We start from the raw sequence: 22,315 nt of genomic DNA, 5'->3' as shown, positions 1-22,315 counted from the left end.
ACGAATGTCATTTTGTGGTAGAATGTGGATTATATACCAAAGAAAGAAATGAACTGTATAAGCTTGTAGAAAACCTATTTCCCTACTTCACACATTTAAGCCCTGCAAAAAAATTCATATTCCTAATGCGACTAGACAAACCTCCCATTGAAAAACACGTCTGTTTTTTTATATCTACTATAACCGAAAAGCGAGGAGAAGTAGAATTTATCTAATGATAGTCATATTCCTTTTGTATCCGTTAACTGTACTTGTTATTTTGTTTTGTTGTGACCTATACTTAGCCAAGTGTGACAGAAATGTGCAATAAAGGTCTTCATTCATTCATTCATTAAAGCTCGCCTCCTCGTAATCGTGCTTGTTGTGTCTTTGAGTCGTCGCGTACGCGTTATACAAATGACGTGGTGGCACCCGCTGGAATCCGAGAGCCCGTAGAGCACCAACACGTTTGGATCTAAAACTTGCTGCAATTAGGGAAATCTTTAAAACATGTATCTGCATGTGTGTGTGTATTTGAATGTTTGTGTACGTAACCAGAATAGTTCAAGAAGTTCTAATCGGATTTGTTGATCAGAAATAGTTCATTGCTGGAAGGCCCCCTTGCAGCTTCCTTTGCAACTGTGAATTACTAATCTTATGCAGAGGTAACTACAGTGTACGCTTACCAATAAGCTTTGCCTTTTTTTCTAGATAGATAAAAATGAAATGATTGTTTACTATGTCAGTGTCACATGTGTATCCAGAAATCCTACCATCAATGTCTTGTGATTGTATGAATCATCAAATTAATGTTTTACAAGTGATTTGTAGGCATAGTTAATCACTTCAAGACTGGAAACTGATCACAACTTTGGATCAAGGATAGCGAATAGCGGAAAGAGCTTGGCTGGATGTAGTTGAATGACAGAATCATTGTTTACTTTGCTCAGCTTAGCTTAACTTAGCAAGATGAAAATATTGATGGCATAAAATGTAGAATTTGCAATAAAGAAATTTTTGCAGCACCCAGATTTAAAGCAAACTAATTGTGCAAGCAACATTTAATGCTTTTGGAATAAAGAAGTGGTTAATCATTAGAACCGATTCTTCATTGTTTGATGCTGTGTGAATCTTTATAAATGCCTGAACACCGAGCAATGGCGTGTTTGATTCCAGGTGTGATGATGATGAAAAGATCGTTGCCGCGTCCTCCTACTCCGTTCATCGCCGATCATCCCTTTATCTTTCTCATCAGAGACAACCGCTCCAACTCTGTCCTCTTTTTCGGCACAATATAATGCTGCAACCATCTATATGCTTTTCTGTTCTATTCAATAGAGTTGAATTTATAGGAGTAAACAGCAAATGGAAGGTTAACAGCGAAATGTGAAATTGTCAAAAATGATAATTCTCTGAAAATCATAGTCCTGAAGGAAGTGTAAGTAATCTATGTGATGCAGAATTTTCGCGTTGGTTTTATGTTTACGGTTTTCGCGGTGAATTCTTTACCGCAAACTTAACCCTATCCAGAATGGGCTTTTTGGGATATCTGGGACGGGGGGGGGGGTGTGGCTCATTCGGCCCCCACTCATAACTTCTGAACGGTATGATGTATCCTTACCAAATTTGTAGGGAGTGATGTTCATGTAAAGTTTTATAATTCCTAGAAATTTGGTGACGTTATAACGTAATATGACGTAATTATGACGTCATTGATGTGATTTTATTGGTTAAATAGGGAATTCCCGTAATATCTAAAGGTATTAAACAAAATAGTATGTATTGTTTAAGGTATACCAAGACATATTACGTAAATCGTAACTCCGTTGACGTCAAAATGACGTCATTAAATGACGTCACATGCTATTAGCGACCCCTTGGGAGCAGCCATCTTGGATCGGCCATTTTGAAATTTTCAAAAATTATTTTTTTCCACTTAGGACCCCCAAAAAATAGACTACAAACCTTAATCTAAATGTTTCTGGTAAAGAAAATGCTACGTACTGACGATTTTGAAGGCGATAAAGCCTGTTGATAGCTAAAATAGTGTAATGGTCCACCATCTTGGATTTTGACCGATTACGTCATCAAACTAGCATAAATTATGAATATTAAATCATGAAAGTTACATCTTATTATATATGATGCTATACATGTAAGACAACTAGTGTGGTTGAGCAAGAAAACCTAAGAAATATCATTCTTTTAAAAAAAAATCACTACTTTTGCATTAAATGCCTTTCAGAAACCCGTTGCCATGGCAACACGAAAAATGATAAACTTACATAAATATCATAATTTTGTTACCAACATAATTTTAGGAAAAGTCAGCAAGTTTGGCAGTCCTAGCATATGTCGTTCGGCAGTTATACGATGTCAAAGTTGGCGCGGGTACTTTTAGCCCCCCCCCCCAGTCTGGATAGGGTTAAAACAACACGAGAAGCCATTCCATTGTGTGACTGTAGCTACTATTGGTTTAACACGAACTCAAAACCACCGCGAGCATTCCATTTCTCCCTACCACATGATTAAAAATCTTTGAACATTTCTGCATTTACAGTAGTTTATTTTCTATTTTTCGATCACTGCACTTGTGTTTAGCTGTTGGCATCGTATCCTTCAATGTCACTGTAATGTACGAGTGATTTGTCAACATTCCTCATTTTAATTTCATTAATAGGTTAAGGGACGCAACGTGTTGCATTCTTTTATTGTGAATAAATTCAAACACGAATTAAAATTTACCATCATTATCTTTGACTTTGTTTGCCAAGTTGTCTATTTCCTCAGGATGTTTTTAGATTTTCTCCATGCACATCATCACATGTAACGTCGGATGGTGCCTAATTCATTCACAATCAATGATTCACAACTTCTTGTTGTGTTTTTTTTTCGAGACAACCAAAACAAAATGATTCACAATTTCTACAAGAGGAATGGCAAAGACGTAAAATGGCCCATCATGCAGTGTGATATTCCCCAAACATGATACATTATGCATAAAACAGGAAACTGAACCCAACATGTAATAAGCAGATAACTGACTTCGAGTAAGGGAGACATGCCATTCGTTTCCAATTATTAGCCGACCAAACCCAAATATCTATGCATGCCTATGCCATGTGTGTCAATGTTTTTAAATCAGCATAATTTTAAAAATACAAAAGGAAAGACCTTTATTTGCTCTAACAGGTCATCCTTCTCCATCATAATCAAAATACATTGACTATTAATGTTGTATTGTTTCTTTTTTGTTTCACTTGGGTGATCGGGGTGGCAAACTTTTAATTTTATAACAGAGAACACTGAACCACTATTGAGCCTGCCCGCCATTTTCACCGGCTACAGAAATATTATTTTCTACATCTAATCCGGTTTTAAAGACAACCCTTTGCTCAATCGATGCAACAATAATATCGATATATTGGTAAGACCATTATTGTTTATATATAAACAAAATTCAGCCGACGTAATACGACAGCATAGAAAGAAGCTGAGCCATAGCCACAAATACTTAGGCTTCTTGGTATTTTCTATTTCTTTTCATGTAGTCTGATCTGACCTCATACAAATCAGTGCATCTCACATTATACTACCTTTTGTTTCATGGTTAACATAACCCACCGAACCGGTTTTAACTACCCTCTCAGTTACCACATAAATCCGTCATTAACTGCTCTGTTCCTGTCAGTACCGACTCTGAAGCCGTGAGGAACTGTGTCGTCGTGAGAACAGCCTGCAGTCAGTTGGGTTGTAGTATTTCGGTAAGTACTGTCTATGACTACATTTACCGGTATCTATTTGTGCCAAAGCCATACAAGGCATGCAATCCTACAGACTAGACTGTATCCGAAGTCTGAGGTAAACGACACCCAGAGCGAGTCACAACCCAATGCTAGCTACTTAATCTATATCAGGTTATTTCATCCAGGTTGCAGTTGATGCCGGGTATATTTTGGAATATAAACATTTCAACCCTATCCAGACTGGGCTTTTTAGGTATATCTGGGACGGGGAGGGGGGTTTGGGGCTGATTCGCCCCCCTCATAATTTCCGAAGGGTGTGATGTATCATCACCAAATTTGCAGGGAGTGATATTCACGTCAAGTTTTATGATCCTGTAATTTTGGTGACGTTATGACGTAATATGACGTAATTATGACGTCATCGATGTGATTTTATTGGCTTAATAGGGAATTCCCGTAATATCTAAAGGAACTAAACAAACCGGTTTGTATTATTCATTTTAAGGTATGCAAAGGCATACAACGTCAATGGTAAGTACGTTGACGTCAAAATGACGTCATAAAATGGCGTCATGTGTTGTTAGCGATCCCTTTGGATCCGCCTTCTTGGATCGGCCATTTTGAAATTTTTTAAAATCCTTTCTTTCCATTTCTGACCCCAAAGGACACTGAAAATAGACTAAAAACGTTAATCTAAATGTTTCTGATAAAGAAAATTTCATAGGTTGTAGCAACAAAGAGGCGTTTTGATGATTAATCATACTTAGAGTCCAGTTGTAAGTTAGCAAAAGAGATTCTAATAAGTTGCATTGTAAATAATTGTGTTGAGCAGGAAGCGGATGTGACATTTGTCTTAAAAACCAGCGAACAACTATGTAGTATGATTCTCCCACGAAGCCCTCAGACTGTGACGATAAGGGACGGAGAGTTTTTGACGTAGCCAACTTCTAATGCATAGTTATCGAAGCTTTTCAGCCAGTGTTCTGAATACGTTAGTCTGTCAAGTTTGAATTTCTAGCGGTATTACTGATGTTGTATCTAGCACATATCCCTAAATACCCGAATTTAAGTACCAAGCGAATTTATGTTCCCCAACATTACCTTTCTGTCAAATCAAATCAGAGTGTCTGGTAACGGAAGTAAACATCGTTCACAGTCAAATGTTTGCTTTCATACGCTACATGTCGGGGTACATACGGTACAAGTCGGGGTACATACGCTACAAGTCGGGGTACATACGCTACAGGTCGGGGTATATACACTACAAGTCGGGGTACATACGCTACAAGTCGGGGTACATACGCTACAGGTCGGGGTACATACGCTACAAGTCGGGGTGAATACGCTCCAAGTCGGGGTACATACGCTCCAAGTCGGGGTACATACGCTACAGGTCGGGGTACATACGCTACAAGTCGGGGTGAATACGCTACAAGTCGGGGTACATACGCTACAGGTCGGGTACATACGCTACAAGTCCGGGTACATACGCTACACGTCGGGGTATATACGCTACAGGTCGGGGTACATACGCTACAGGTCGGAGTACATACGCTACAAGTTGGGGTTCATACGCTTCAGGTCGGAATACATACCCTTCAAGTCGGGGTACATACGCTCCAAGTCGGGGTACTTACGCTCCAAGTCGGGGTACATACGCTACACGTCAGGGTCTATACGCTACAAGTCAGGGTACATACGCTACCCGTCGGGGTATATACGCTACAGGTCGGGGTACATACGATACAAGTCGGGGTACATACCCTACAAGTCGGGGTACATACGCTACAAGTCAGGGTTCATACGCTACAAGTCGGGGTACATACGCTTCATGTCAGGGTACATTCACTACAAGTCGGGGTACATACGCTACAAATCGGGTACATACAATACACGTCGGGGAACATCACTACAAGTCGGGATACCTACGCTACAAGTCGGGGTACATACGCTACAGGGTGGTACACACACTACAGGTCGGAATATATACGCTACAGGTCGGGGTACATACGCTACAAATCGGGGTACATACGCTACAGGTTGGGTACAGACGCTAAAAGTCAGGGTACATACGCTAAAAGGCTATGCACACACTCTAAAGGTATAAGTACATACGCTCCAGGTCGGGGTACATACGCTAAAGGTGCGGGGTACACACCCGAAAGGTCGGGGTACATACACTCCAAGTCGGGGTACATACGCTACAGGTCGGGTACACACTCTAAAGGTCGGAGTACATACGCTACAGGTCGGGGTACATACGCTACAAGTCGGGGTACATACGCTACAAGTCGGGGTACATACGCTACAAGTCGGGGTACATACGCTACAGGTCGGGGTACATACGCTACAGGTCGGGGTACACACTCTAAAGGTCGGGGAACATACGCTACAAGTCGGAGTACATACGCTACAAGTCGGGGTACATACGCTACAAGTCGGGGGAAATACGCTTCAAGTCGGAGTACATACGCTACAGGTCGGGATACATACGCTCCAAGTCGGGGTACATACGCTACAGGTCGGGGTACTTACGCTACCCGTCGGGGAATATAAGCTACAGATCGGGTTACGTACGCTACAGGTCGGGGTACATACGCTACAAGTCGGGGTACATACGCTACAAGTCGGGGTACAAACGCTATCCGTCGGAGTATATACGCAACAGGTCGGGGTACATACGCTACGAGTCGGGGTACATACGCTACATCTCGGGGTACATACGCTACAGGTCGGGGAACACACGCTACAAGTCGGGGTACATACGCTACAAGTCGGTGTACACTCTCTAAAGGTTGGGGTACATACGCTACAGGTCGGGGTACATACGCTACAGGTCGAGGTACATACGCTACAAGTCGGGGTACATACTCTACAAGTCGGGGTACACTCTCTAAAGGTCGGGGTACATACGCTACATGTCGGGGTACATACGCTACAAGTCGGGGTACATACGTGACAGGTTGGGGTACATACGCTACAGGTCGGGGAACACACGCTACAGGTCGGGGTACATACGCTACAGGTCGGGGTACATACGCTACAAGTCGGGGTACACTCTCTAAAGGTCGGGGTACATACGCTACATGTCGGGGTACATACGCTACAAGTCGGGGTACATACGTGACAGGTTGGGGTACATACGCTACAGGTCGGGGAACACACGCTACAGTTCGGGGTACATACGCTACAGGTCGGGGTACATACGCTACAAGTCGGGGTACACTCTCTAAAGGTCGGGGTACATACGCTACAGGTCGGGGTACATACGCTACAAGTCGGGGTACATACGCTACAGGTTGGGGTACATACGCTACAGGTCGGGGAACACACGCTACCCGTCGGGGTTTATACGCTACAGGTCGGGGTACACACACTACATGTCGGGGTATAACGCAACACGTTGGGGCACATACGTTTCAGGTCAGAAGACAAACTCTTCAAGTTGAGGTACATACGTTATAAATCGGGGTACATACGCTACATGTCGGGGCACATTCGCTACAGGTCGGAATATATACGCTACAAGTCGGGGCACATACGCTTCAGGTCAGATTACATACGCTTCAAGACGGGGTACATACGCTACAAGTCAGGGAACATACGCTACAAGTCGGGGTACATACGCCACAGGTCGGGGTATATACGGTACAAATTTGGGTACATACGCTACAAGTCGGGGTTCATACGCTACAGGTCGGTGTACACACAGTATTGGTCGGGATGCATACGCTACAGGTCGGGATACATACGGTACAAATCGGGGTATATACGCTAACAGGCGGGGTACACACTCTAAAGGTCTCGGTACATACGCTCCAAGTCGGGGTACATACGCTGAAGGTCGGGGTACATACGCTACAAGTCGGGGTACAGACGAAACAGGTCGGGGTAAGTACGCTACAGGTCGGGGTACACACTCTAAAGGTCGGGGTACTTACGCTACAGGTCGCGGTACATACGCTGAAGGTCGGGGTACATACGCCACAGGTCGGGGTAAAGACGCAACAGGTGGGGGTTCATACGCTACAGTTCGGGGTACATACGCTACAGATCGGTGTATATACGCTACAACTCGCACGGTGGTCAAATTCATTTTCAGAAACTCCCATGTCCAGCCGAATTCGAACGCTGTTCCATGATGTTCGAAATGACGTAATCGATCCGAACGCGCGTTCGATTTGGGGTCACCTGTGGTCATCGAATGTTTTTATAGTAAACCGGCTCGGTCGGGCCCCTTTCCCCGCATCAAGAGAAAAAAACTTCTTATTTCCCAAATTTCACCTGTTTTCTGGAGAGTATATTTATGCTGGCACTTTGTCGTGAACATCTGACATGTAACGAAGCTGCTGGCGTCATTTTTGGTGACCTTGGATATTAGAAGTATTGTTTACGCCCGTGTCAATTACCCCCTCTCCTTATCAGTGCGGCATGACAAGCGTTCAAACATCGTAAAGGTTCAGCTTCAAAAAGCATCCACCTTACCTTATTTACGGCTCAAAATGACCGTAACGGTTTTCCCGAGGTTTGTGTTTTTGGGATTTTTGAAAAATGCCCTTGGTTTTGAATTATGGGCAATTGAGTGCGAAAAATGTGAAAAAATGCCATTTTTTCACAAATTTGTCGATATTAACTATACTTAGAATCAGAAATTAAACAATCCCAAAAACACAAAGTCTTGTTTTGTTCCTGGTCGAAGAAAAATATGAAAATAAGAGATATTCATTTACATTTGAAGCCTGGCCTTTTCGATGTGTACCTGAAAAAATGGGCTCCCTAAAACCTGAGAATGATCGTGTTCGTGAGCAAAATATGGAAAAAATCAGCCATTCAGCGCAAAATTACAACATTCAAAGTTTGTAAAATCCCCAATTTCATTTTATTTTGATAATATTTTCCCACCCCACTATTTTGTTTATTTACAAATGTTTTGCCGTTAGCCAAAATGTTGCCTCGTGTACCCCGATACCTTGTCGAACGCGCGTAGCAACGGGAAAGAATACCCTAGTGACAGACCACCGTGTCGGGGCACATATGCTTCAGGTCAGAATACATACCCTATAAGACGGGATACATACGCTACAAGTCGGGGTACATACGCTACAAGTCGGGGTACATACGCTACAAGTCGGGGTACATACGCTACAGGTCGGGGAGCACACGCTTCAGGTCGGGGTACATATGCTACAGGTCGGGGTACATACGCTACAAGTAAGGGTACATACGCTACAAGTCGGGGTACACTCTCTAAAGGTCGGGGTACATACGCAACAAGTTGGGGTACATACGCTACAGGTCGGGGTACATACGCTACAAGTCGGGGTACATATGCTACAAGTCGGGGTACATACGCTACAGGTCGGGGTACACACGCTACAGGTCGGGGTACATATGCTACAGGTCGGGTTACACAAGCCCACATAACGCGTTTGTATTTTTTCTCATGTAAAGTTTCTCTGTGATATGTTCAACCCACAAAGTTTGTTTATAATATTCAGACGCTGATATATGATCGTAAGCGCAATTGAAGTATTGTATTTTTTTCTTACAGCTATTCGCTCATCATAGAAAGCAGAGCCAAAGAGAAGTCGGAAATGTGTGGAGAATCTTCGACACACATGGATCAACAGTACGGAGTTGACGAGAGTGAAAACTGTAACAAGCACATAGTAGAGAAACAATACACATGTGAGGAGTGTAATAGGCACTTCAATAGGTCGGGCAATCTGAAGAGGCATATGAAGATTCACACAGGTGAGAAACCGCACGTGTGTGAGGTGTGCAACAGGCAGTTTAGTCAGCTGGTTACTCTAAAAGGACACATCCGAACTCACACAGGTGAGAAGCCGTACCAATGCGTAGAGTGCAATCGAAAGTTCAGTCAATTGGGCGGACTGAAGTTACACATGCGGACTCACACGGGTGAGAGGCCATACCGGTGTGAGGATTGTAGCAGGCAATTTTCTACGATGGGTATTTTGAAGGCGCATATAAAAACCCACACGGGCGAGAAACCATACAAGTGTAAAGAGTGCAGCATGCAGTTCAGCCTGCAAGGTCCTCTGACGGCGCACATGCGGACTCACACAGGAGAAAGACCGTACGGGTGTGGCGAGTGTGGCAACCAGTTCATCGCAATGACGAATCTAAAGAGACACATGCGGACTCACACTGGTGAAAAACCGTACAGGTGTGATGAGTGCACCTTGCAGTTCAAAGAGCTACCAAATCTAAAGAAACATATGCGGACTCATACTGGTGAAAAACCTTACAGGTGCGAGGTGTGCAGTAAGCAGTTCAGTGTACTCTATTCTCTGAAAACCCACAAAAGAACCCACACAGGTGAGAAACCGTATAGCTGTGAACATTGCAACAAGCAGTTCAGAAATCGGTCTGACCTGAAGAGACACATAAGGACTCACGCAAGTGAGAGACTCTAAAATGGATTAAAATCTTTCGCCATTCCAATCTATTGTGCATTTGCCATTTCAGTCTAGCGTGTGAAGATTGCATCACGTAGCTAAATATATATATACGGCACTAGAGCACTTATGGTTGTTTTCAATGCCCGATTTTAATGTGGATCTAACTGTTTTCCCGATGTGACCTCTGATATACGTTGATGAAGGTTAGACATCCAGGTAATAAGATACGCCAAAAATAATTACTCAAGCAACTGGATAAGGTTTTGAAACAGTCAGACGTTTCAGACAGTATCCACTGTCTTTCGTCAGTGACTAACGATTTAGTTACTGTACTAGAACAACAGTAGCTAATTGAACTATTGGCATAACTTTGTCTTGAATTAATCTTCTTTTTGAAGACTACTTCAAGACATCCTAAATTGTCTTTACCTCATTAACATATCTATTCAGAGTTTTGGTATAAAGCTGGTGTTCTCAGTCCTATCGTTAGTCACTGACGAAAGACAGTGGATACTGTCTGAAACGTCTGACTGTTTCAAAACCTTATCCAGTTGCTTGAGTAATTATTTTTGGCGGACCTCTGATATACTTTTGTTTTTTACATTGGAATGTACTTAATTCGTAGTAAAAATAATCTGATTGTCATTTCCGTTTGACAAGAATCTGACGATATTTCCCACCAAAGTGATCTCTGATTTACTGTTTTGATTTAATAGTTTACCACTTTGATGACTCCATTATAAAATAAAACTAATTATGGAAAAAATGTCATCAAATCACACCTTTCCGTGATCCATTGCTTTCGAATGGTGCATAAAAATGCAGCATTTTTTTTACAATAATGACATAACTCACAGATACTTTAGTTTTTGTTTAGTGTCAGTTGTTTTATTATTAATTTTAAGGCCATTAGCGTTTACAATCAGTTGTAACAAACATGTCCGTTAGCAAATCAATGCATCATGATTGTATTCTAAGTATAGTTGGCTATAGGTTGCTAAGTATTTTGAAACTTGACCATCTCAGTTTCACCAATGAATTGATACACGTAACGTGTTGTTCTTATTTTCTTCCATTTTACAAATGATGTTGTTTGAGATCCCCTAAAATCAGTACATGTAACTTTTTTGTTAAATAATCAACAAAATCTTACGAAACTCGTTTTCTCCGATACCCACCCATTCTTCTGATTCTGTGCAAATTGTCTTATCTCTCCTTATGCAAATCAACGCATGGAATGGTCTACTAGCTTTTGTTTTCTTTTGTCTAATTCATTAACTATAACCTACCGAACCGGTTTTATTGTCCCACTTTGTCGCTTTATAAATCCGTCATTGACCACTCCGTGTCCATCATTACTGACTCTGAAGCCGTGAGGATCTGTGGTACTGCGAAAACGTTGTGCAGCAGTTTGACGCGACAGCGCATCTCGGTACGTATTGATCTTAGTCTGTGTTTGCACCGTTTCTCATTGGCAAAAGAAAATGACCGCCTAGAGGGCGGTAATCGTCGGGGCAGCCGCTAGGAGCGTGATTTAGCCATGCAGTACTGCTCAGTATCTAACCAATACTGTATTTTGAAACAGAACTATTCCATCCGGATTTACGGCAACGAAAATGATTACAAGCCTAAATTGCATTTAGTAATCAGGAATGAGAGCCGATGTTTGTCTTTGAACATACAATCGTCAATAGAGATGTTTTACACTACAGTAGTACACATACAAGTTTATCCACATTCCAACAAAAGTCCACTCCATTAATCCAACGATATTGATATTTTCCTTATTCCAACAGGACCAGGAGTAGATCAACATGGCGGCTGGAGCTGCATCTTATCTAAAACATGAGGAGAGAGGGAATGGAGATGGACAGCATTCACACCGTACCCATAAGTGTAGTGAGTGTGGCCTGGAGTGTCGTTGCCCGAGTCATCTAAATATACACATGCGGACTCACACCGGAGAGAAACCGTACATGTGTGAGGAATGTGGTAAAAGCTTCAGTCAGGTTGGTGGTCTAAACAGTCACATGCGGACTCACACTGGCGAGAAACCCTACATGTGTGAGGAGTGTGGTCAGCAGTATAGCAGGTCGGACGATCTTAAAAATCACACGCGGACTCACACCGGTGAGAAACCGTATCGATGTCAGGAATGTAGTAAGAGGTTTACGAAGCTGCTGCAACTAACAAGACACATGCGAACTCACACAGGTGAAAAGCCATACTGGTGTGAGGAGTGCAGTGGACAGTTCAGTGCGTGGGGTAGTCTCCAGGCACATAAGCGGATTCACACCGGTGAGAGACCATACGTTTGCGAATACTGTAACGAACGCTTTGGTCAGCGAAACCATCTGAAAAGGCACATTAGAACTCACACTGGTGAAAAACCGTACACATGTAAGGAGTGCAGCAGGCAGTTTAGTCAGCCGGGTAATTTAAGGAGACACATGCAGACTCACACTGGTGTGTGACAGAGTGTGTATGCAAAACGCAATAAAAGCTTTGAAGAAGACACACATACGGACTGGCATTGACAAAAGCCTGTCAAAGTCTTAGTCTGACAATCGTGAACACAGCATGTAGAAAATTAAAAGCCTCAAAACCAGTTCGCAGATGAAACATCATCATCAAAATGTTTTGTTTAGTTAGCCGGCCTATGATTTCGTGTATTTAGGCAGTGTACTCCCCAAATGGCTCCGTTGTAAAAATGGCTGTAACTTTGGAGAGGAAAATTTACTGGGTTTACACCGTATCGTAGTAACCATATTGTTTCATTATTCATAGCTTTTAGATTATACCTAGACGCAGTGTGTAGAAATGCTACTATGGAATGTAGAATGTTTCTAGAAAAGAGAGGGTCACATGGAAGAACATCGTTGGCTTGACGTAAAGGTATCATAGTCTATAATAGTTTTTTCTCTGTTTTCGTAATTGGAGTTCTCTTGTCATTATCTGACTAAGCACTGTGGATAGACCATTATTGTTTAAAATAAGTCGAAGCAAACATCGATGTTAGTTATAGTTAATTTCTATGCTCTGTAATCTGCGAGACATTGGCAACCTTCTGTATATGAGGTATGTCAGCAAACTATGCGAATGCAAATTAGACATATATGTGTTCTTTTTTCCCAAAGATGTTGTCTAGTTACCAGATCACTAGTAAGCGTTTGGTATAAATTGTAGCAAGTCATAATTCGTTTACAACACTATCATAACATGCTCTAGACTTTGCCAGTTTTCAGTATTAAAGTTTTGTCAATAAATCACTATACTTAGCATTTTGTTGTCTTTAATTTTTTTCTACAATTTAGAAGTATCCAGAGCCTTTACATGTACGTATGTTTTGGAGTTTGGAAAAAAAAGAGAACACACTCAATGCCACCTTCACTTGTCTAATGAACAAAGACGAAGACACGGCAATATCAATTGATTACACGAACACGGTAAACCAAAACGTAACAAAATTTAAACCACTCAAGGTGTATTCCGCCATTTCTGCTTTCTCTGGGCCCGGCGTAGTCAAGTATGTAAACCTTGACCTTGCACCACCGGAAGTAAAAGCCCATGATTCAGCTTGCCCGCCATTTTAACTGGCGACATGAAAATAATTTTTCCCTTTATCTAAGACGATTTTGAAACGATTAAACGCTTGATCAATCCAACAATACCGACTCACCGGTAAGACTATTGACGTCTTTAATGTTGTCTGAGCAGATTTCCCTTTATGTAAATCTGCACATGTAAGACACTGGTTCTTCCCTTTGTTTTGAAATCAAGTACGCGTACAACCTAACAAACCGGTTTATCCACATAGGCAGTCAGTATATAAAATGTTCATTGGCTGCTCTGTTTCTGTCAGTTCCGTCTTGAAGCCGTGAGGGTCTGTGTGGTTGTAAAGCCCACTGCAGTACTTCGGAGCATCAGCGTAATACTGGTAAGCAATAATTAGTTCTGGTTTCCTGGTCACAGCCCAGTGTACCTCTTTTTATGAAACAGGGTGTGACAGAAAAGCGATGTAAATATTACTGCCCGTTGTTAATCACACAGCATAATTATATCAAGCCCAGTTTCTGCCAGGTATATTTTAGAATGTCCAACTAGAAAATGGTTCTAAAATAAGCTGCCGTCACGTTAATGTGAATCTCACTAATTGCATGAGATCTGACATGATGAAATTTTGTCTGTTCAACAGACCAATTGTTCATTTTCAACTAGAGTATCAACCATGTATTGTATATGTGTAATAATATGCGTCTGCATGGGAGATTGGTAGGACGTTGACACCTTGAACTTCATTTAGGCTACATAGGATTACGAGTTTCGTCACTTTCCACAGGAAATAACTTTTAAAGTTATGTTTACATTTTGACTTACTTATGTATTATCCCTGCCTCCGTTTACAAGCTATAGTACTATCTTGTCCCTCACAGATTTCATGTTTTCTATCCTTAACACTTATATCTATAATATGCAAGTCAGGCTATCGTATCATCACGTGTAGAATGTGGTTCCGAAAGGGTATCTAATCTGTACGCTCTTTTGTTCTGTACTGAGATCCCTTTAGACCGGTTTTTGGCTAAACCAACTAGTTACTAGTTATAAGCAGCTGGAACAGTAACATGTGATAGCGTTGTGAGAAATGCTGACAGCCACTCAAACGGAGACTATTGTGAGAAATATTTATCAGTATACATGCAGGTTATTTTTTTTTTTTTTTTTCAAAGCTTTATTCAAAATACTCAAAATACAATACATACAAAAAATACAGATTTAACAGTTCACAGTTCACAAATTGGACAGTACATGCTTGCATGTTCTATTGTTTCTGTTGTTTACCAGATTGAAAAGTAAATTGACTTCTGATTTAAAAATGCTGAATATGTCTATTGGTATGTACTTGTCACTGTTTCTGTTATTGCACCAGTTTCTAAATATGACTTTCTTTGCAATGCATATAAGTAAATTGATTGTTACATATATTTCAGATGTGTTATAGGGGTGGTTTGTTTTATATCCCAGTACAATTTCTATCAGGCTTACTTCTATAGTACACTTAAAACATTTATATATCACATTACAAAAGTTTTTCCAGAATGTTGTGAGACATTTACACGTTAAGAAAAGATGCTTGTAATCCTCAACACAGTTACATATATTACATTTGCTCGACATATTTTTCCAAACACACAAAAGTTTTCCACAAGGTAGTATTTCGTGTAGTATTTTATAATTAGTTTGTGACATATGTGTTCCCAATGTGGGATTTATCTGGTTCTGCCATATGTTTTTCCAGTTGAACTTACACTCAAAAAACATTTCCCATTTCTTTTCCACATATGGTGACATAAATTTTTGTTGAACAACATTTTGATATAAATCAGAGGTTTTAATAGTGTCTACAGTTTTCACCTTTTTCGCAGAAAGCACATACAAAGTGGGCAATGCTTCACTTTTCTTACTGGATACATTACAAGTCCCACATTTCCACTGTCTAGGTATAGCTTGTTTTAAAGTCAGGAGCTCACAAGCCCAGTTTCGCTTTATTTTCAACTTCTGAAAACAGGTCTTATCTGCTAGAAGTTTACCATTATGCAGTATGTCTTTTATATATATAAAACCAGATTTAATCCAATGGGGGTAAAACAAGGGTTTACCTTGTGATAATACATGTCTATTCCCCCAGATAACCTGGTTTTGAATGTTCTCTGTTGTATGTGGCTTTGTACAAACAGCATTTAACACTGGTCACTTTAAATTTGGAAAGACACCAGTAATTTGGAAAATCAAGGAATGTAAATTGCAAACCCTTAAGTGTGGTATGGATTGAAAGGTCTCATCATTTAGACACTATTCATGTGAAAATCAATAATCAGTGATGTTCACAACTCCAGATATAATTGATTGAAAATGCTTGCAGCTTGCAAGGCTGACATCTTGGACTACCAGTCTGCCAGCCTGGCCTGTATGTCCAGATGGTGGGACTGCTGGGTTGAAATCCCAGGACAGGGAGTCTGACCTCGTTAGCCTAGACAGCCATGCCGGCCTAAAACAACAAAGACTACAAGGCCTATTCTGGCCTGGTAGGCCAGGGAATAGGGTGTACCGGCGTGTAACCTGCAATTTTCCATCATTCCTCTAGGGCTAGCTGACAGTCTGGACTACCAGTCTGAAAGTACAGCCTTAGACGGCCAGAATCTTAACCACTGGGTTGAGCCTTCAGTCACATATACATGTAGGAATAGGTAAAATGTCTGTGTGCTTATACCAGATTGCAGTAAAAGTGATATTATTTCAAATTAGTGACCTGTTTAGAGTTATGCTTAAATGCAATTTCTGCATGACTCTTCTAAATGTGCATTCTGCTTGCAAGTTGGCAAAGCTTTTTCAAGGCAATATTTGTGAACCGTGACAAGATTCAAACAAGTGAGCGTACAAACTTATTTTGAGGTGGAGAGAAACAAACCCATGTATCACGTATGTCAATCTAATGTACTGGATCGGGTGTGTTCAGTGCCCATGAGGATAATTTGGTACATGCCCACCCATGGCAGTCCCCCCACCCCCAAAATGTGCTTTTCTCACCAACCATTTCACCAGAAGGTGCACTGCTCCAAGAGTGACAGGTAAAAATGCACCTTTTCACAAGGGAAATCATGGATCATGCCAAGGCTGCAGGTCATCCCTGTGACTGTTATGTTACACATCAAACTGAGAAAACACAATTAGCTCCGCCAGTATCACAATGTACATTATAGGCGGGAAAGTTTGAGCAAGCGAAAATCTTTCTGTTTTCCTGGCTTCTCAGGGACCCGAATATGGAGATGACACAAGATGTAACTTAATCCCTGAAAAAAATCTGCCTGAGTCAGAGTTGCAGGTTGACCTGTTGGTTACCCCTCACCAGAGGGAAGGGGAGAGGTCAGACGTCTTATATAGTACCGGTAATTGTATAAACATGTGAGGCTGTATGATTAGTTTACAGTTGGTTTATCAAAGGCTATAAGGAATATAGAATTCTGTTTACTATTCAAGTATCTGAAGTGGGGAAATTACACATTACTGCATGAAAAGCATGGTTCTACATGTTTCGCTATCATACAAAGGACAATGCAATTGAAATAATAGTCTAATCTCCATGAGATGTAGATGTTGATTTCGCATCATGCTTTTGTAACTACTAGTTTTTGTCTGACATGATGCACCTACATGTAGGAGGGCCTGCATGCCCTTTTATGTTGAGCATAATCGGCTGTTTTAATTTTACGTAGAGCGTTGCCGACCACTCCAATTCAACGTAATCAGTCTATTTTGCGTAGAGCCGTATTGTCCACTTTAATTCTACGTAATGCGTAGTAGCTACCCGGAATTTAGCGTAAAACGTTGTTGATGAGTTGTGTGTAAAGCGTTGTCAAACTTTTCCAACATCGCTCTAAGTCACAAATGAGTGTCATGCCCGCAGTCTGTTTTGTTTTGCTATCCTCCCCTTGTACACAATGGAACAAAACCAACAAAATCCTGGCTACAAGCATGGGTAGAGCGAACATGTTCAGTTTGCGACATCACACTCTGTTAATATCAATGGTAAACCGTGTGACCTGCATCTGACCCTCAACCAAATGAATGGCAAAGATCAGAAAAAAATATGGACTCAATTCAATACTCATGATGATACAGTTGTTTTTAGAAGTTTGACACTTTTGCTACTGTGCTTGAGAACCTTAGAGTAAGTTAGACTGAAAAATGGAGGCTTGATGCTTGGGCGACCGTGCCCCGACTGTTCCAGCATCAGTTATATACAGTTGCATGCAAAAATTATTCAACCCCCCTTGTATTTTGGACATTTCGGCAAATTGAGGAACTTTACATCTGAATAATATTACTAAATTATATAAGTGATGAACAGATATGCATTACGAACTGGGTCAATTCAGAAGCGTATAATGCAAATGAGCGGTCTGGACGTAGACAGGCGGAGTTTATTGACTCTCGGCTAGGTGTTAATTACTATGCTAATCCCCACAGCACACACTGCCAGCCCTGAGCTACACCTCCCATTATGTTCAACAAATCTCCCTATAACATGTATAAGTCGAATTTAGACTATTTAAGTCTTTCCCCAACTGAGCTAGACATACCGTTATGTTTGAAACACACGTCCGCTAATTGTGGTATTCAGTCTCCCTATAAGTTGAGTTTCCTCAACAGGGCTCACCAAATCCATTCTTGAGCTAAACCTACCGTTATGATTGAAACACACGTCCGCTTATTGTGGTATTCAGTCTCCCTATAAGTTGAGTTTCCTCAACAGGGCTCACTAAATCCATTCTTGAGCTAGACCTACCGTTATAATTGTGGTATTCAGTCTCCCTATAAGTTGAGTTTCCTCAACAGGGCTCACTAAATCCATTCTTGAGCTAAACCTACCGTTATGTTTCAAACACACGACCGCTAATTGTGGTATTCAGTCTCCCTATAAGTTGAGTTTCCTCAACAGGGCTCACTAAATCCATTCTTGAGCTAAACCTACCGTTATGTTTCAAACATACGACCGCTAATTGTGGTATTCAGTCTCCCTATAAGTTGAGTTTCCTCAACAGGGCTCACTAAATCCATTCTTGAGCTAGACCTACCGTTATAATTGTGGTATTCAGTCTCCCTATAAGTTGAGTTTCCTCAACAGGGCTCACTAAATCCATTCTTGAGCTAAACCTACCGTTATGTTTCAAACGCACGACCGCTAATTGTGGTATTCAGTCTCCCTATAAGTTGAGTTTCCTCAACAGGGCTCACTAAATCCATTCTTGAGCTAAACCTACCGTTATGTTTGAAACACACGACCGCTAATTGTGGTGTTCAGTCTCCCTATAAGATGAGTTCAGACTATGAAAGTCTTTCCCCAACAGGGCTCACTGAGGCCGACCCTGAGCCAGTCCTAGCTAGAACTTTGGCAACACAAATACCATGGTTGACGTAAAGATAGAAAGAAACCATGACAAAGTAGAAAGCCCGACAAAAACGCCTAAAAACACGTCAAAAACCTGCCGGACCCACTCCTCTGCTTGGAGAGTAGTTGATTCCTGCCATGGGGCTAGGACGATCCGCGTGTGTGGCCAACACCGCTTCCCACGCTAAAGTGACCACTCTGAGACAGATGGCCCGTGATATCTACGTCACAGGAAAGGACGTCACAGGAAAGGAGAGAGCTGATTGGCTTCACTATTGAAGCGAAATTCCGTCACCGAACTGTGAAGGAAGACCATTGTTTAACTCTCTAATGAACGCATGTGAATACAGGAGACCGCTTTACTAATCTTCAAGCATCCACTGTTCCCAAATCAGCCAGCTAGAGAAGCTCCAGTCAACCAGAGAACCTCCGGGATTGTAGCACACTTCGTAATGATTAATTCAAGGATACAAAGCATTGGTATTTGGTGTCTTTGGTCTAGAGTCAAGCTACCACACGGTTATTTGCTAGCGCCAAGGTGCCAATAGCACTCCGCACAGCGGGGGAGCCGCAGAAACTGCGGTTTTCCATAATACGCTTCTGAATTGGCTCAGTTCGTAATGTTATTACAATCTGATACCACAGCAAAACTCAAGATTTTTTTCATAGTCCATTCAAAATAGCAACTTTCACACAAATAGTAGCGGTTGCAAAATTATTCAACCCTCTATGAGGGCTTGTCTTGTACTTCGTGCAGCACCCCTATTTATCTAAAAGCTGAATTCACATGATGTAGACGTGAACGATAGCTTATCACAAGCTTCTGGCAGTGCTCTTTGGAAATCTTGGCCCATTTCTCGTAGGCAATGGTCTCCAGCTAAGCAATTTTCAGAGGTTTACGTGCCGCAACTGCTTTCTTCAGATCCAACCAAAAATTCTCAGCTGCGTTTAAGTCTGGAGACTGTTTTGGGTACTCAAGAACCTTCCATGTTCTTTTTCTGACCAAACATATGTGGATGTCGATGTGTGCTTGGGGTTATCGTCTTGCTGGAATGTCCAATGACGGCCCAGCTTCAACGTTCTAACGTAATTGGTAACTTTCTTAGCCAGAATATCCTAGTACTGGTTTTAATTCAGATGCCTTCAACACGGTGGATATTCCCAGTGCCATTAGAAGCAAAACACCCCCAAAGAATCACAGACCCACCACCATGCTTCACGGTAGGCAGAGTGTACCTCTCTGCGTATGCTTAGTCTTTCCTGTGCCAAACATACCTCTGACACGGAGGACCAAAGAGGTCAAGTTTTTTTTGTTTCGTCAGTCCATATAACAGTGTCCAAAAACTACTGTGGCATTAGTAGGTTGTTTTAGCATACTGGAGGCAACTTTTCTGATGGCATGGCTTCAGCAATGGTGTGGATCTTGGGGTTCTGGCATTGAGCCCTTCAGCATGAAGTGTGCGGCGCACTGTGTCCACTGAAACAACAGTTTCTCCTTCAGCCAAATTGTTTTCAGGACTTTTACAGTAATCATATGGTTCTTGTCCACCTGTCTTCTAAGAAATATCACTGTGGCTGCTGAAATTCTGGCCAAGAATGTCGCCAGGTCCATTAAGGGGGGCAAGAGTTTCTTGTACCTCCTCACCATTTCTCCTGTCCATAACCTTTGAGTCCCTTTTGTACATTTACTCATTATTAAATCTTTCCGGAACTGGATGTAATAGAAAAGTGTTTAAAAAAAGCTCTGCACAAGGTGGCTGGCTAGCGAAGCTTCTCTAGTCAACATCCACACTATGATGTATGTGACATGAAGGTCTCAGACCTCCTCTCCCCTTCCCTGGTGAGGGGTCACCAACAGGTCAACCTGCATAGGCAGATGTTTTTTCACGGATAAAGTTACACTTTTCAGGCAGTTCCTTGCGTTTGGGCCTCTGTAGTACCAGTGAACTAGATTACAGTGCTAACTTTTCATTAAAAAAAGTGCCAGATATGCAGCAACTAAAAAAAATGTCACCACCATGTGGCTGATGTGCATTGTATGTGATGTGGCTTTAGCATTAGTGGCTAAACCTGCCCAATTCACAATTCACGCGTGCGCTCTCAGTCATACATGTACACTACAGCCACATTCTCAGCTCCCTTTGCACTTACTGTAAGTGCTGGTGTGATATCACCACTTTGATAATTTGTCACTTTTCATTTTCTATATCTTTATGCCTCCACTTTTTTGAGTACCATGTCTGAGATATTGTAAAGTTAAGTCAACAGAAAGGGCCCTTTGGAGCTAGATATATATATATATATATACATTTACAACATATACTACCAATTTCCTCTGACTTATATGTTAGTGTTCTCACCAGGATTTTTTTACAGCATAGGGGTCAGGTACGAAGGGCCAAATTTGCATGGCGGCAAGTCACTTGCCAAGTGCCAAAGACATGATAACGGTTGGGTTGTTCCCGCACAAAATTTTGAAATTCAGAACCATATATTAAAGACACTTGTTTAAATTGCACCACTCATATACGACACTATTTACTGCATTTTGAAGGATAAATTTTGTGACGTTAAGTTTTTCCTCTGTTACATCCTCGTTCTAAAGCCAAATATGAACTTTTTTTAAGATTAAGGAAGGTTCTTCCCAGAACAAAACACCCCTATATATATATATGCTCATTGAAACAGAGCATCGGGGTCCAGATCACAGCATTGGGGGGTCAGATCACAGCATCGCATGCTGAAAAGACCTGGGGAAAACACTGTACAGGATATTCTAACTCCCAGCTGGGCAGCTCTAGACCTGACTGTAGTGGAGGTCGTCACACCAGATTAACCCTGTGTTCATGACTCATACCTACAGTCAACCACTGTCTCAAACCGTACACCCATCTGCATGGGTGAGAGGAAAGAAAAACATATTGCTGGTGGCTTGTAAGGGATGTAACATTTGTACATAAGAACATAGAAACACACTGAGTTTGACTGTAACATGGCTGGTGAATCTGTAATTGGTAGGGTTCATTGTTCATGACTCTGTGCTTCTCTGTGTGGGCGCCCAAAGGGTTATCTTTTTAACTGATACTGTGAAAAGCAGTCGTGGTAGCATGTATATAGGGATTTCATTACCTAAGGCTCTAAGAAACAGGGTCTAGACATGCACATGTATGCCTTGCCAGAAGGATGGCAGGCGTAACTAAGTGATTTATCCAAGGACC

General features: G+C 41.6%; 2 protein-coding genes across 2 annotated transcripts in view; both read left to right on the top strand.

Moving 5' to 3' along the window:
* Nucleotides 1-22,315, top strand: part of LOC136441410 (zinc finger protein 436-like) — a 410,847-nt gene that overhangs the window by 361,117 nt on the left and 27,415 nt on the right. The gene's annotated exons all lie outside the window — the stretch shown is intronic.
* On the top strand, nt 3,644-13,429 carry LOC136441426 (zinc finger protein 135-like). The gene is made up of 3 exons (XM_066437709.1): nt 3,644-3,743; nt 9,277-10,135; nt 12,097-13,429. Exons 2-3 carry the CDS (start codon nt 9,320-9,322, stop codon nt 12,622-12,624), a joined length of 1,344 nt encoding a protein of 447 aa, XP_066293806.1. The 5' UTR covers nt 3,644-3,743; nt 9,277-9,319; the 3' UTR covers nt 12,625-13,429.

The sequence above is a fragment of the Branchiostoma lanceolatum genome, chromosome 9, assembly GCF_035083965.1.
Source record: "Branchiostoma lanceolatum isolate klBraLanc5 chromosome 9, klBraLanc5.hap2, whole genome shotgun sequence".
Classification (NCBI taxonomy): domain Eukaryota; kingdom Metazoa; phylum Chordata; class Leptocardii; order Amphioxiformes; family Branchiostomatidae; genus Branchiostoma; species Branchiostoma lanceolatum.
This window is presented reverse-complemented; position numbering and strand designations above follow the sequence as displayed.